Source organism: Oryctolagus cuniculus, chromosome 15 (genome assembly GCF_051225735.1).
Source record: "Oryctolagus cuniculus isolate XC-2025 breed Fujian yellow rabbit chromosome 15, ASM5122573v1, whole genome shotgun sequence".
In the NCBI taxonomy this organism is placed as follows: Eukaryota; Metazoa; Chordata; class Mammalia; order Lagomorpha; family Leporidae; genus Oryctolagus; species Oryctolagus cuniculus.
In genome coordinates, this window is record NC_142881.1 from 13,359,078 (window position 1) to 13,372,475 (window position 13,398).

General features: G+C 50.4%; 1 protein-coding gene across 10 annotated transcripts in view; it reads left to right on the plus strand.

The window, feature by feature from the left end:
• Window positions 1–13,398, plus strand: part of SHTN1 (shootin 1) — a 162,149-nt gene that overhangs the window by 133,650 nt on the left and 15,101 nt on the right. For 7 of the 10 annotated variants that reach the window (XR_007911130.3, XM_017348610.4, XM_051824206.3 and 4 more), the window contains 3 exons: window positions 2,530–2,583; window positions 8,673–8,793; window positions 12,256–12,448. Coding sequence is in view for 8 of the 10 variants with exons in the window: in XM_017348610.4 (XP_017204099.1) it covers window positions 2,530–2,583; window positions 8,673–8,793; window positions 12,256–12,448 (368 nt within the window). In the remaining 2 variants the exon portion in view is untranslated. Of the gene's footprint in view, window positions 1–2,529; window positions 2,584–2,694; window positions 2,801–8,672; window positions 8,794–12,255; window positions 12,449–13,398 lie in introns of those variants that run through there. The other 3 variants (XR_011382204.2, XM_051824207.3, XM_089313966.1) reach the window with 2 other exon arrangements.

The window sequence follows — 13,398 nt, forward strand, 5'->3', positions numbered from 1 at the left end:
AGCCGTGTGTGTCCTAAAAGCTTTCGCATCTGTGGACGCCTGTTCTGGGAGGGTTTGATCTGGGCCATGCTGAACACAGATCGGCGTGGAAGTTGGCTGTGTCCGTGCGGGCAGGGTGCTGACATCGCTGTGCCGTGGCACCCGCGGCTCTTGGCGCCGTCCCTGTTCTTTGATTCCTGGTTGTTCTGTGTACCAGTGCATCCCCAGATGCATGGAGGTGAAGCAGCAAACAAAGCAGAGTCCTTGCCTTCCCGAAGCTGCCAGTTTGAGGGGGCGCAGCTCATGTAATAAGGACAAGAACAGCACCAAGACAGGCTGTGAGAAGCAGTGAGGTTTCCTTCAAGGTTGGGCATTCCTGTTGCACATGTATTTCAGGCCATTTCAAGGAGGAAATTTTGTATCTGTGGAGCATCGAGTGTCTCTGAACAAGACCCCAGTGGGTACAGCAGGGGTCTCGAGTCTGACTTAGCACTGCCCCCTTCCTCTGTGTCGTCCACATTAAACAGACCCCGTGATGGAGTTTCTGGCAACTTCCGGGAACAGTGCTTCCCCTGCCCTCCCGGCCGTCGTCCGTCCTCCCTTGCTTTGCTTTCTTTCTTCACTCGAATGAGATGTCAGCAAACTGTTCCTCCATCTTCCCACCACACTAGCTTTGGTTCCTTCTCCCTCGAAGGCCGCCCTCCTCACCTTCTTGGATGTGTCTGTCCCAGGGTCATGGGGTTCACATCACAGCCAGGCCAGGTGAGAGCGGCCCTGGTGTGCACCGTAGCTGGGAGGGAAGACAGCACAGCCACCTCCAGGGCGGATCACGACCACTGCAGCCGGACAGAGCTTTGGCCAGCCATGCAGAGTCCTCCCGCCTGGGCCCGGGCTAACTCACGGGGCTGTTAGCAGGATCAAATGGAAGAACATAGGAGAGAAAACACTGTAAGACGAGGGTCTGAGTGCCGCTGTGGGAAAGAATACATTTTGATGACTTTCAGCAAAACCAGACTGCCACTAGAGAAAAATGCAGCTGAGGGGGAAAACTTCCTCAGGCACAAGCCGCGTCCCCTGTGCGCGTCCACTCTCCCAGTGCCCTGGTGCCCTCTCTCGCTTCCCGCGGGCCCTCCCCCACTCCCACGTTACTCCGTGTCAAGTCAGAATCTGGCTCTGTGGAAGCCTGGGTTGTTTTGCTGGTAATGATTAAGCCGGGAAGAAGTTGTGCACCTGTAACCCAGGCGGGCTCTGTGGGCCTGGGACCCTCCGTGTCTCCTGAGACGCCGTCACCAGTCAGGAGCATGGCCAGCCCTGAGAGGTGGCTGCAGTCAGAGGGCAGCGTGGGTGGCACGCCGGCACCGCTGAGTGTGCGCTAGGCAGGGCATTTGTTCAGAAGTCACGGCTTGCCCCCAGTGTGCCTTAGACGACTGGCATGACTGCCTGACGGTGACGTCGTTGGTGTCATCGTGGTAGAGATGAGTGTCTTAGAGCTTCTGCCCAGTGCCGAGGGCATCGATGTTCACAGCGAACCTGAGCCGTGAAGAGAGAATGCCTTAGTCTGATTCGCACCTGAGCACAGGCACCGCCTCTCACTCGTCCCTTCCCGGTCTCCAGGCTCTCAGCCCTTGGTTATCTTTTGGGAGGGGAGGATCACGGTTGCCATGGCGCCTCTTGTGTTCTTGCTGAGAGCAGAGGGCCCACAGCCCTCCCAGGTGCGCCCGCCTCCCGGCTTCCCCCAGCCCTGTGCCTTCTCCTTCTCTCTGTCCTTGGTGGAGGGAGGCAGGGCAGGAGAGCCCAGGGCTGTTTTCCTCCTGTGAAATTAGTTGAGGGATTCACAGAGACCTCCAGGTTAATAAGGGGCAGGCAGTTGTGACCCAGAATTCTATTTCCCTCGGTTTCCTTCATGGTATGGCCAGAAGAGAATGGACGTGCAGACTGGATGCCTGCCTGCAAGTCTGCTCAGCAGGTGCAGGCCCAGGGCTGCCTACCCGAGAGGCCGTCTGCTGTGTCGGCAGCCAAGTCCTTCCCTGGTCCTTACTCTCCCCACTCAGTGCTGCTGTGGAATTAACCAACAGCGGTCCCCTGTGGGCTGGCCTTGTAGCCAAGGAAGCGGAGAAGGCTTTCCGCCCTGGCACTTGCCTTCTGCTTGCTCGGCCTCCTCCTCTTCCTCGCTTCCTGGCACAAGTGCCACGGAGGACAGTTTACAGTTAACAAGTTCCGAATGATTTGGAACCAAATCTTTGAAATCTGGTATTTACCAAAAATTTTTCTATCTTCTGTGATGACCAAGAGGTAAGCAAACAGTATTTAGAAGGTGATAGCTTGACTCCCTTTTGCTTTGAATGTAGCTTCTCATTTTCCATATTGCTTGGGAGTGTGAATATGGCTGATACTCTTTCCTGACCTGAAGACATAGAAAAGAATTTAAAAATTATGTCTGACCTCCCATGTCGCCAGTGTAATTCACCAGCACAGCCCTGCATGTGTCTTTGTTTGTGGTCACAGAACTGAGCGATTCTGTAATTTTTTTTTTCCTTTTTGAAATTATAGGCAGAATCTGCAAAAGGCTCCGAAAGTGCGGTGAATGAGCTAAAAGGAATACTGGTAAGAACAGAGCTCCGTTGATTGTGTAGTTAATGGGGAAATGAAAGGAGAATATTTTTCTAAATATGACTTTTTTAATGGATGATTGTTTTTGCTCTGTTTTCTTTCCAGTTGCCATTAGGCTCACTCTTTTTGACAGTGTAATTGGTTGTGCTCACGGGCGCCTCCGCCATGTGTGTTTATAATGCATCAAATAACACTTTGCTGTTCATTCTGAGAGTATGGTTACACCTTCTTCCCTGCAGCCATTGTTTTCTGTTTTCGCCCTCCAATCCTGACATTACAACTTGAAGATCAAGTGTCTGCTCATATGTGAGGATCATGTGTGTTTATGAAGAACAGAAATATAATAGACGGAGAGGAGAGTGCTTCCCCGGGGCCTGAAAGTGGTGTTCTTGACACCCACATGAGAATGGAAGCTCCTGCCTGCGCACCAGCACGCGGGCGGCAGGGTCACAGCCCGCCAGTCTCCAGTCGAAACAGTCATTCGATGACAAATTGGATCATGAAATAAGAGTTCCTTTCTTTATGTTACTAATTTCATTTTCTAAAAGTAATTCACACCCTCTTGGAGCACGTGCTTGAAGCCCGTCTCCAGCCACACGTTTGCTTTCTAAAGTGTGAGCTTGTGCCACGGAGTAGGTGACGGCTGCCCTCTCCCGCAGTGGCTGCCACGTGGGAAATGCCTCAGACACTAGGAGCTCTATTTTCAGATCTCGTTGCAGTCCCCAGCCCAGTCATTATGCACAGTAAGTCAGCAGACACAGGGGCGGAGGTCGGGACTCGGTACTCCCGTGTGTGTTGTCACTGTGCTAATTATGCATCACGTGTAGAAATCCACGTGATTGTGGTACGCAGAATTCTGTTCATCCAGCGTGTCTCTGAACAGTAGACTTAGCTCAGAACAGCTTTGTCAGTTTGCTTTTGTTTTAGGAGAGTGGGATTAGCACTGCAGTCACCGGCCAAAGAAAGGATTAAAATCACTGAGCAAGTCTGGTTATTATCTAAAGTATTCTGTGATCAGAAAGTGTGGTGAGAGACAACAGTTGCTCTATTTTCTTGTTAAGTTATAACGCCAATTCATGGTCCTGAAGATGTCCCTGGGGACATCAGTTGTTGAGGGTTTTTTTTAAATTCAGTTAATTGTTTTAAATTTGAGAGGCTGAGAATTTTAAATATGAGAGAGACAGACTGAGGTGGGGTGGTAGGGGAGAGCAAGCAAGCCCCTGCTGATTCACTCCCCAGATACCACAAAAGCGAGGACTCTCCTGAGCTTGGAGTTAAATACTGGGAAACCCAATCTCATCTCTCACTTATGGGTGGCAGGAACCCAACTCCTTGAGGTGTCACCTGCTGCCCCCCAGGTCTGCATTAGCAAGAAACTGGAATAAGGAGCTGAAATCAAACCCAGGGACTCTGACGTGCAACCTGGGGGTCCTAACTGATGCTTTAAGCGCTGTACCAGTCGTCTACCCCCTAGAGTACAGTTTTGATCATCAGTAAGAATAAACCATACCGAGTGTGACTTTAAAAAAAAAAAAAAGAAGTTTATTTTAAAAAAGAGATATCAACGTGAGATACATAGGAAGACACTTAGGCAGGACCCCCTGTTCCCTGATCCTGCCCGACGGGAACACGCTTACTGAATGACAGCACTAAATAGCATATTCACTATAATTGTGTGGTGTTTTAGGGAGAGAAACTTGTGAAATAACTTACAGATTATGGACAGTTTTTAGCATTTTCTGTTCCGCAGATGGCCCGGTCCTCCTTGCCCTGGATCTGTCGTTGGGTTCCTCTGCCTTGTGTGGCATGAGTAGGTCACTGGCAGTTGTCATTCGGACTGTGTTATATTTCTATTTCTATGCATGGCATTTTAAAAAAATTATTTATTTGCGAGGCAGAGTCACAGAGAGAGGGAAAGACAGAGAGAGGTCTTCCATCCACTGGCTTACTCCCCAAATGGCTACAGTGGCCAGAGCTGAGTTGATCCGAAGCCAGGAACCAGGAGCTTCTTCTGGGTCTCCCATATGGGTGCAGGGGCCCAGGCACTTGGGCCAACTTCTGCTGCTTTCCCAGGCCACAGCAAAGAGCTGGACTGGAAGAGGAGCAGCTGGGACTAGAACCGACACCTAGGTGGGATGTGGATGCCACAGGCAGAGGATTAACCACGGCGTCACAGCGCCGGGCCCTGTGCATGGCGCCTGTGCATGGCATTGTTAAAAGGAACTTGCGATCCCCTCCCCTGCTGTTCCAGGCCAGGCAGCGATTCTCCTGTACGCATGCAGACGGTTCCTTTTGGGGACGGGAGGCCATTCGTAACTGCCTGTCTCCAAGAGACAGGAAAGCACGCACATTCTGTGAGAGAAGGAGAAAGCTAGCCACTAGCTCCGGCTGCCAGACCAGTGAGTTCTCACTGGTGCTTCTTGCTGGAGCTCATGCTGTGTGTTAGAGTAATCGGAATGCACGATGCCATCCTGATCGTGGCAGGTGGGCGACTGATATGAGAAAACACGGAGGCCTGCAGTGTACAGAGACCCTGGCAAGGCCAGCAGCTTGGTGCAGAGCTGTGACTCGGAGACTGGAAATCAGGAGGCAGCTCGGGGTGGGTGCTGCGGCTGAGATGGAATATGACCCACTCTATGACCGCTGGGGCTGAGCGTCTCGGAACACAGCAGATCTGTGGTTGGGGGAGCGGGAAAGACTACTCTGTTTGTTGAGCTGTATAATTTTCAAGCCAAGCACTCGTTTTTCCAAACCCACCTCCACTTAATTTAAAAGAAAATCTAAATATTTTTCAAGAGGCACAGGGAGAGAGCGAGCGCACCAGCATGTCCTTCCACCGCTAATTTGCTCCCCCAGTGCCCGCCACGGCTGGGGCAGGCCATGCCTGAAGCCAGCAACAAGCCAGGCCTCCAGCAGGTGGCAGGAAGCCAACTGAGCCTTCGGTGTCTGTGCTGGCGGGAAGCCTGGCGTCAGGACCAGGAGCTGCGCGTGGAGCCCAGGCACGCTGAGGTGGGCTGCGAGCGTCCCGCCTGCGGGCGTTCACGCCTGCCCCGTTTCTCAGGCACTCAGAGGTTCTGAGCTTTAGCAAAGGAATCTCGAGTGATTCCAGTCACATAAACGCCTCTCTCAGTGACAGTGTCGATTTCTGAAGACTACGTTGGTATATGTTAATTTAAAAGTCTCTTAAATTCAGTTGGCTCTAAATCGAAGAAAGGCAGCTTTTAAAAAAAAAAAAAAAAATTCCCGTACAGTTCTGTCGCAAACTTCTTCAGCTTCTCAAACCATGCAGAAGTCGCTGAAGTTCATTTTGCTACCTGACAGTTTGATTCGTCAGTGTTGGGAATGTTGAACAAGCATGGACTACGAATGTAAAATAAGTAAGAGGAGCACTGTGCTGGGCATTTGAAAATCTCAGATTCTGGGTCCAGCCCTGTACCTCACGACGTGTGGGACCCGGTGGCTCCCAGTTCTCTTATCCATAAAGCGAAGAAACCGAATTCAACACGTGGTCTCTGAAGGTAATTTCTGATTGCCACGTTCTGTGGGTCTAACATAAATAGACAGCTAAGCTAGTGGACTCTGCACCACGTCAACCTCACACGCTGAGACCCGTCTCAGTAACTGCTTCTGTATTGTAAACATTTTTAAAGTTCACTCACGTCCTTGCTGAACCCAGCCGTATCAGTCAGTAAATGGAGAGAGAAGTTCTAGGTTGAAAGGTTAACACTGGAGAATGAATTCCTTCAGTAATCAGCTGTGATGAGACATTAGGAATCGTTTTCTAAATGAAGAACTAAAGAATATTGTGCAAGATAAATGCACCAGTGACAGATGTCTTTGGGAGGTGTGCATGTGTGGTGTGTGTATATGTGTGTGCGCACACACACACAAACACCTGTGGCTTGAATTGACTCCAGTCACTGCAACAGTCATAGAGTGTGTCTGATGTTAAAGCAGTAGTTTTGTAAGTTTTTTTTAAAAAGATTTATTTATTTATTTATTTATTTGAAAGAGTAACAGAGAGAGAAGGAGAGGCAGGCGGGGGGGGGGGGGGAGTCTTCTATCTGCTGGCTCACTCCCCAACTGGCCGCAACAGGCAGAGCTGTGCTGATCCGAAGCCAGGAGCCAGGAGCTTCCCCCGGGTCCCCCACGCAGGTGCAGTGGCCCAAGGACTTGAGCCGTCTTCCACTGCTTTCCCAGGCCACAGCAGAGAGCTGGATCAGAAAAGGAGCAGCCAAAACCTGAACCGGTGCCCACATGGGATGCTGGCACTGCAGGTGGCAGCTTCACCCACCATGCCACAGCGCCGGCCCCTAAGTTATTTAATGGTGACAACTGTTAATTTTTCAGATGTCTGTTTAAACACGAGATAAGAAGTTTTTAAAAACCACAAATAAAAATGATAAAGCAGTTAGCTGTTCTAGCACCTTCTTCCAGACGAGTCTAGTGGCTGTGGTTCTGTTCCTCAACCCTGTCAGGGTGAACCTCAGCACCTTGCTGTTGGCCTCCTTGGTGAGTAGACACAAATCTGTCACACTAAGGATAAGTAAACCAGGTCTCATCTTTTAATTATTAAAAAAACCATTATAGTGTTGCACGTGGTATGATTTTCCTTTGAATATATTTTTACCAATTTTTGCAGTAATTGAAAAAGCAAAAAGAGGCACTTCCAGGGGCAAAAGTACCACACACCAGATTAAAACCTGAGCCTTACCCAAGTATTTCTCGGGTCAGTTGCTTGGACAACCAGCGCAAAGCACTGGGGACTCTCAGCCCTGTTGGTCCGTGTGTGCCCCCAGGCTGCTTTCCTGTCATTAACAGTTTGGGGAAAACACTTTTCTAAATCAAATAACATAATTACCTATATCATGTGAGAGTTGGAACCATCGCAAGTTATGAGTCACTTTTTTCGTTGGGTAAGCTAAAGAAGAAACATGGGTGTCCATATTTAACCAGTAGAATTCTCAGAATCCTTCAAGAAATTGGCAGGGTGGTGGGAGCAGGCTTGGGGCAGGCCCAGGAGCGAGTTCGACCTTGACAAAGACTGGTTATAGCCTTGGTGGACAAGAGCCACCTCCAGACTGAAGTCGGGCAGTGTGGGCCAAACAGGAGGTTCCTGTTTCCTCTGAGCAAAAATGTGTGTCCTGGCTTTTCCACCCCCAGCCTGTGGCACAGTTGAGGACAGTGATTCGTTAGGGAAGCCTTGGAGTGTTGGAGCATCAGTCCTTAGCTGTAACTGAGATGTCCGTAGCCCCATGCTGTGCACAAACCCTTGTAGTGGCAGAGATGGGAAACCATAGCTCTCCACCATCACATGCTTCCTGGAGGAGCCAGGGCCCGAAGCTGGCCTGGGTCTTCCTCCGTCTTCTTGATGGGCGGAGTCCATTTCTCCAGGAACACAGCATTTTGACATCTCGCTTCCTCCCATACCTTCTAGTTCCCGAAGCCTACATCTGCCGTCCCCTCTGCTGGGAACGTGGAAGTGAGGTGCCCAGCCCTTGCCTGCTTCCCCGTGTGAGCACCTCTTGCCTCTTTCACATTGAAGTCAGGCTGTGTTCTGGGCAGCCCTTCTTTGTCCTGGCCACTGGAGAGCGTCCTGTGCTTTCCTTGGCAGCCTCCCCACCACTGTCACCAGGTGAGCGCCAGGTGCATGCTGCTGTCTGAAGAACCAGCTGCGCATCTTTCAATGCCAGCAGCTCACAGCTGCTGTGTCAAGATAGCCTTCGAAGGTGAGTTTAATAGAGCCGTTCTCTTCTCCCCGATCAACACACGTCACGGTCTTAGTCCTCAGCGTGCAGGGACCTTCGCACTGCTGAGTTTCATAAGTCAGCTCATCAAGAGGTGTTCTCGTACTGCTCTTCTGGTAACGAAAACTGGCATCCACTTCTCCCGCAGCGTCTTCCTCAGATATCCCGTCCTCTGTGTCATTGAAGATGTGTACATTAATATATGTATGTAGCCGATCTGTTTTTATTTTGTATTTCCATTCAAATTCTGGTAATGTCTTGGTTTGATTTTTGTTATTTTTTTTTGTATATTGTATTGTCATTAACCTTTTTGTTTTTTGTTTTGTTTTCATTTAGGGGACACTTAACAAATCTACTAGCTCAAGAAGCTTAAAGTCCCTTGACCCCGAGAGCAGTGAAACTGAGTTAGAGAGGATCTTGCGTCGCAGAAAGGTGACGGCAGAAGCAGATAGCAGTAGTAAGCCGGTTTCCATTCTCCACCCTCCTGCTCTTCGTCTCTGAAACATCTTCCTTTAAGTCCCTATTTAGCACAAAGTGCTCTTTTCAAAAATTACTGTGAAAATGTCAGTTTTTAGTGTGAATGAGAAGTATTGGATGGGCAAAGGTACTTGCAGACATGGCGTCAGAGCCCCTTGGTACGTGGGCCGTCTCCTTATTCGTAGGTGATCAGGCATTTCTAGATTCGGTTCCTCGATCGCAGGGTGCCCTTGTGCAAGGACATTCAGGGTGGGTTTGGGGGGAACGCAGCCTGGAGTCCAGGCTCTTGAACCACACCCCCTGAGTCTGAATCCCAGCTCAGCCGCTCACCCATGGCTCAGTTTCTGCATCCATCAGATGCGCGAGGGGAAGGGACGGATCACAGGACTGTTGTAAAGGCAGTCTGTGAAGGTGCCCCAGCACTGTGCCTAGCCCACGGGGGTCCCACAGCTAGGAGTGACAGATGCAGACACATCGCCTTCACTCTTCACACACCTCTGCCTGGGGGCCATGTGGATGAGAACTTCCAGCTGTCCCCATGCACCGATGTGCCAGCCGAGCAAGCCACATTGTTTGTGTCATGTTTAGGAGCGTGTTCAGCCTCAGAATCTGTGCAGCTCTGTGCATCCTTGGTCCTCACCGACTTTAGCAGACACTCTTGTGAGGTATTCCACTGGTGGCCAGGTAGGAGGCTGGCCTTGAACAGCTACCCGGAAGCAGAAGTCATCAGACGCCATCTCTGACTTGGCTCAGTCCACTCCAGGTAGTCCATTGGTACCACTTAGATCTGCAAAATATTGAGTCACATTAACTAAATTCAAGTTGCCAGAACAATTAAACATGAGGTTTGTTTTTTTTTTTAAGATTCATTTATTGAGAGGAAGAGACAGAAAGATCAGTCTTCTATCCATTGGTTCACTCCCCAGCTGACCATGATGACCAGTGCTGGGCCAGCCAAAGCCAGGAGTTTCTTCCAGGTCTCCCACATGGGTGCAAGGGCCCAAGCACTTGGGCCATCTTTCGCTGCTTTCCCAGGCCATAGCAGGGGGCTGGATCAGAAGTGGAGCAGCAACTGGGACATGAACTGGTGTCCTTATGGGATGCTGGTGCTGCAGGCTGCAGCTTTATCTGAGATGCCACAGCACCAGCCCCAGGTGAGTTTTTGATAGGCAAGCTTTAGTTTTTACCTGGGGATTCACTCAGATAATTGAGTTAGTGATTCCTTGCACCAGGAGCAGTGTAATACCCGCCAACTTTTATAGGGACCGTTTTAGTGCTGTCAAGTGCTCTTGGTATTTTGCCCTGACCTTTCTGTTCCTCTAGAACATTCTTCAAGTTTGGTCAAGCATGAGCTGCCCTTACTGTTCCAGGGTTAATTTCCAATAGAAAATTGGAATATGAGAACTAGAATATTTGAATATTTCAAAGAGTGGAGAAAGGATTGCATTTCATAGGCACGGGTGGGTCTTTTATTTTATTTATTTCATTCAACCAATACAGAAATATTTGTGCATCATTTGAACAAAGCCTGAACCATTAACAAATGAATAGAGAAGCAGGACTGTCACTGGTGGGTGCAGAGGAGACCCATACTCAGGGAGCGACTTGCAGAGGTGTTCACTGAGCTTCCCAGCAGCAAAGGCAAAAGGGGAAGCAGCCACCCCTGCCCAGATGTGCCCTTTGCCTCAGAGTTCGCCTTTGCTTCAGCTGGCCGTGTGGCCTCGCTGACGGACATGTCCCGGAGAGCAGAGTGCCTCTCGGAGAACTCGGGGCGGCCTAACGAGACGCACCAATCCTGTGCTTCAACACTGTGAGTCTTCCTTCCCTCCCTCCCTCCCTCCCTCTCTTTCTCTCTCCTCCCTCTCTCTCTCTCCCTCCCTCCCTCCCTCTCTCTCCATCTCTCTCCCTCTCTTTATTCCTTTCTGTCTGTCTGTCATCTATGACAAAAGTAAGAGCTCTTGCCCAGCTCCTGGTGCCCAGCACAGAGCAGGCAGTGGCATCGGTGTGTAAGACAGGTCTCGCTTCTTCCCACAAGGCCAGACTGCTTGCTCCTGCCCCGTGTCATCAGCAGTTACCCAGGGACAGAAGCAGTCTGATCCGAAACACATCTTGAATTCAGCTTCGTTCTGATATCCAGGAACTTCCCGTATTCTCACATCTGCTTCCCGAGGCTCAGAGAAAAAGGCCAGTTCACAGCCAAGATGTGCCGTCACGAGCCTGGCCATCCAGGCAGTGCAGATGGAATACACTAAAGTCAGGCACTCATGCTGTGGGGGCTGGGCTTGCCCCAAGCAGGGGGTTCCACGTCTCCCCTGTGGGGTCAGGGCATAGGGTTTCCAACAAGGAGGCCGAGCAATCGCTCTGTGCCTCTAAGGAAGAATTTCCAAGTCAGGCCTTTGCTTTGGAGTGGACTTGTTACACCGTCGTCGCACACCAGACACGTTCACGTCCAAATGTAAGAATACAATTTCTGAGTGGGACACGGACAGGCAGGGTGCACCCAGCATTGTGCACTGCGGCCACTAGGACTGTCCCCCTCAGCCAGCGATGTGCCGTGTCTAAGGGCAAGGGGACCTGCAAGCTCTGTCCACTTCTTAGTGGCACCTTTGCGAGCTGTCTTCCAGCTCCACTTCAGCAAGTATTCAGCTAGCCTGCCTTCTGAAATCTCAAGAAAGGTGCACCAGAATCTTACTTTGAGAAAAATTGCCAAAGATTGAATTTATTTTTCTACCTAGTGATGGGGGCAAGCGGGAACCTCATGATGAGGCCTCGCTCCAGTGCCCGGAATCTTTAGGTTGATATGCCGGTAATTTCAGTCCCAAGGCCTATTATGGTTTTTAAATCCTGTCCCAGACAGCAGGGAAGTCCAGAAGGTAAACAGCCAAACTCTTCACCACTTGGTTTTCCTAATCCTGCGTCTGTATTTTAAGAGGAAATAAATCCACTTACTTCTCATTCACATTAAAATGAAAATGTTCATAAAAGCTGTTTAATGCTCAAGAAGCCTTCCTGAGCCTTTTAAAAAGGAGCCTTTTGACTTTGTTCCATTTTCGGTTTAAAAACGCAGAGCTGAGTTTTGGGAAGAATTAACCCTCGAGGGGCGAATCGGTTCAAGTAGGGCCGTCCGCAGCCCCACTCTGGGAGCAGAGAGGCCTTCTCACGAGGCCCTGGGGCTGGGGCTCTGGCCGGGAGGGGACCGTGGCCAGGGATTTGGCTGGCCTCCCAGCGTGGGCCTCGTGCCGTGGGAGGCGGCAGCACCACCGGAGCAGAGCAGCTTTGCAGTAGGGGCGTTTTGCAGCCTGCTCTCGAGGTTAAAACACAAAGCGAAGCGCACAAGCTTGGCCCCTTCCCTTCCCGAGAGACCGTCAGCTGACTGCTTTTCAGTGGCGGGTCTGTGAGCAGCGCACAGCTATTAAACTTGAGGTATGTGTTTGGTTTTAAGGTCCAACTGGGATGTTAGCCACCTCAGAGTCCAAATCCATGCCCGTGTTGGGTTCTGTATCCAGTGTAACAAAAACAGCCTTGAACAAGAAAACTCTGGAGGCAGAATTCAACAGCCCGTCCCCCCCGGCACCTGAGGCAGGTGGAGGGCCCCGTAAGGTGGAAGGATGCACAAGTTCCAAGGTTACACTTCAGTAAGTAACGACGCTCTTTACTACGTAGTGTGTAGACGGCTCTGTAATGACTAACTCGCGTGTGTTTCTTCGTTTTGCTTCTCTTCGGAGAGAGTTTGATTGGGGCCAGCCAACAGGTAATTCTTCTCTCTCTGGTTCAGCTGACCTGGGGTTCCAGGCTCCTGGCTCCAGGCTCCTGGCTCAGGGATCTTCAGGTCCAGAGCACGCTGCAGAGGAGGAGAATTCGTTCCCCTACCGGGTTGGTGCTCAGGTTCTTCTTCTCTCCAGAGACTTGACCTGGACGATGCCTTGGCTGCCCTGGAAGGCGCCCTGGCGGGCTCTCACGATTTGATGCTCAGGTCGTCCCTCTTCGTGATCACAAGCAGCCGAGGCGGATCCTGGGTCTTGCCGAGGCTGCTCTGAGTTTTTGCAGCCCTGTTTTCCAGTCCTTACTGTGGGGGGAGTTCTCTCCGCAGACTTGCTTCCCGGGGGCACCTTGTCCAAGTGTCTCAGACGCACCTGGCGGAGGGTCAGTTTGTTTGACAACAAAGGCGGGCTCCTTTTGACATTAGTCTACGCTTTGATTTTGGTTCTCTGCCAGATGTCAGCTACTGTGTCACTTACAGGAAAGGAAGATGTGAGGCAAATCAGATCAGCCCAATGTTGTAATCACGGTTAATTGAACCTCTGATTTCCTGTTCTATCAGAAGAGAAAGGATTTTTTTTTTTTTGGTAGCTCTAGCTGACTTAGCTTAAAAGGTGGAACCTGGGCAAATGAAGTTGAAATTCAATTTGGATCTGTTTTTGCCAACTGGTATTTTCTTCCTCTCTTGCGTTTCTCTATTAATGTTTTTTTTTTTTCTCTTGGAATGAATGGCCTTCCTTGCTGATTTACAGTTTTATCTAATTTCATTGTGGTTAAAAGCACATTTTCCCCTGCAGTCATGTGTTTCCTTTCTTTTGACTGGAGT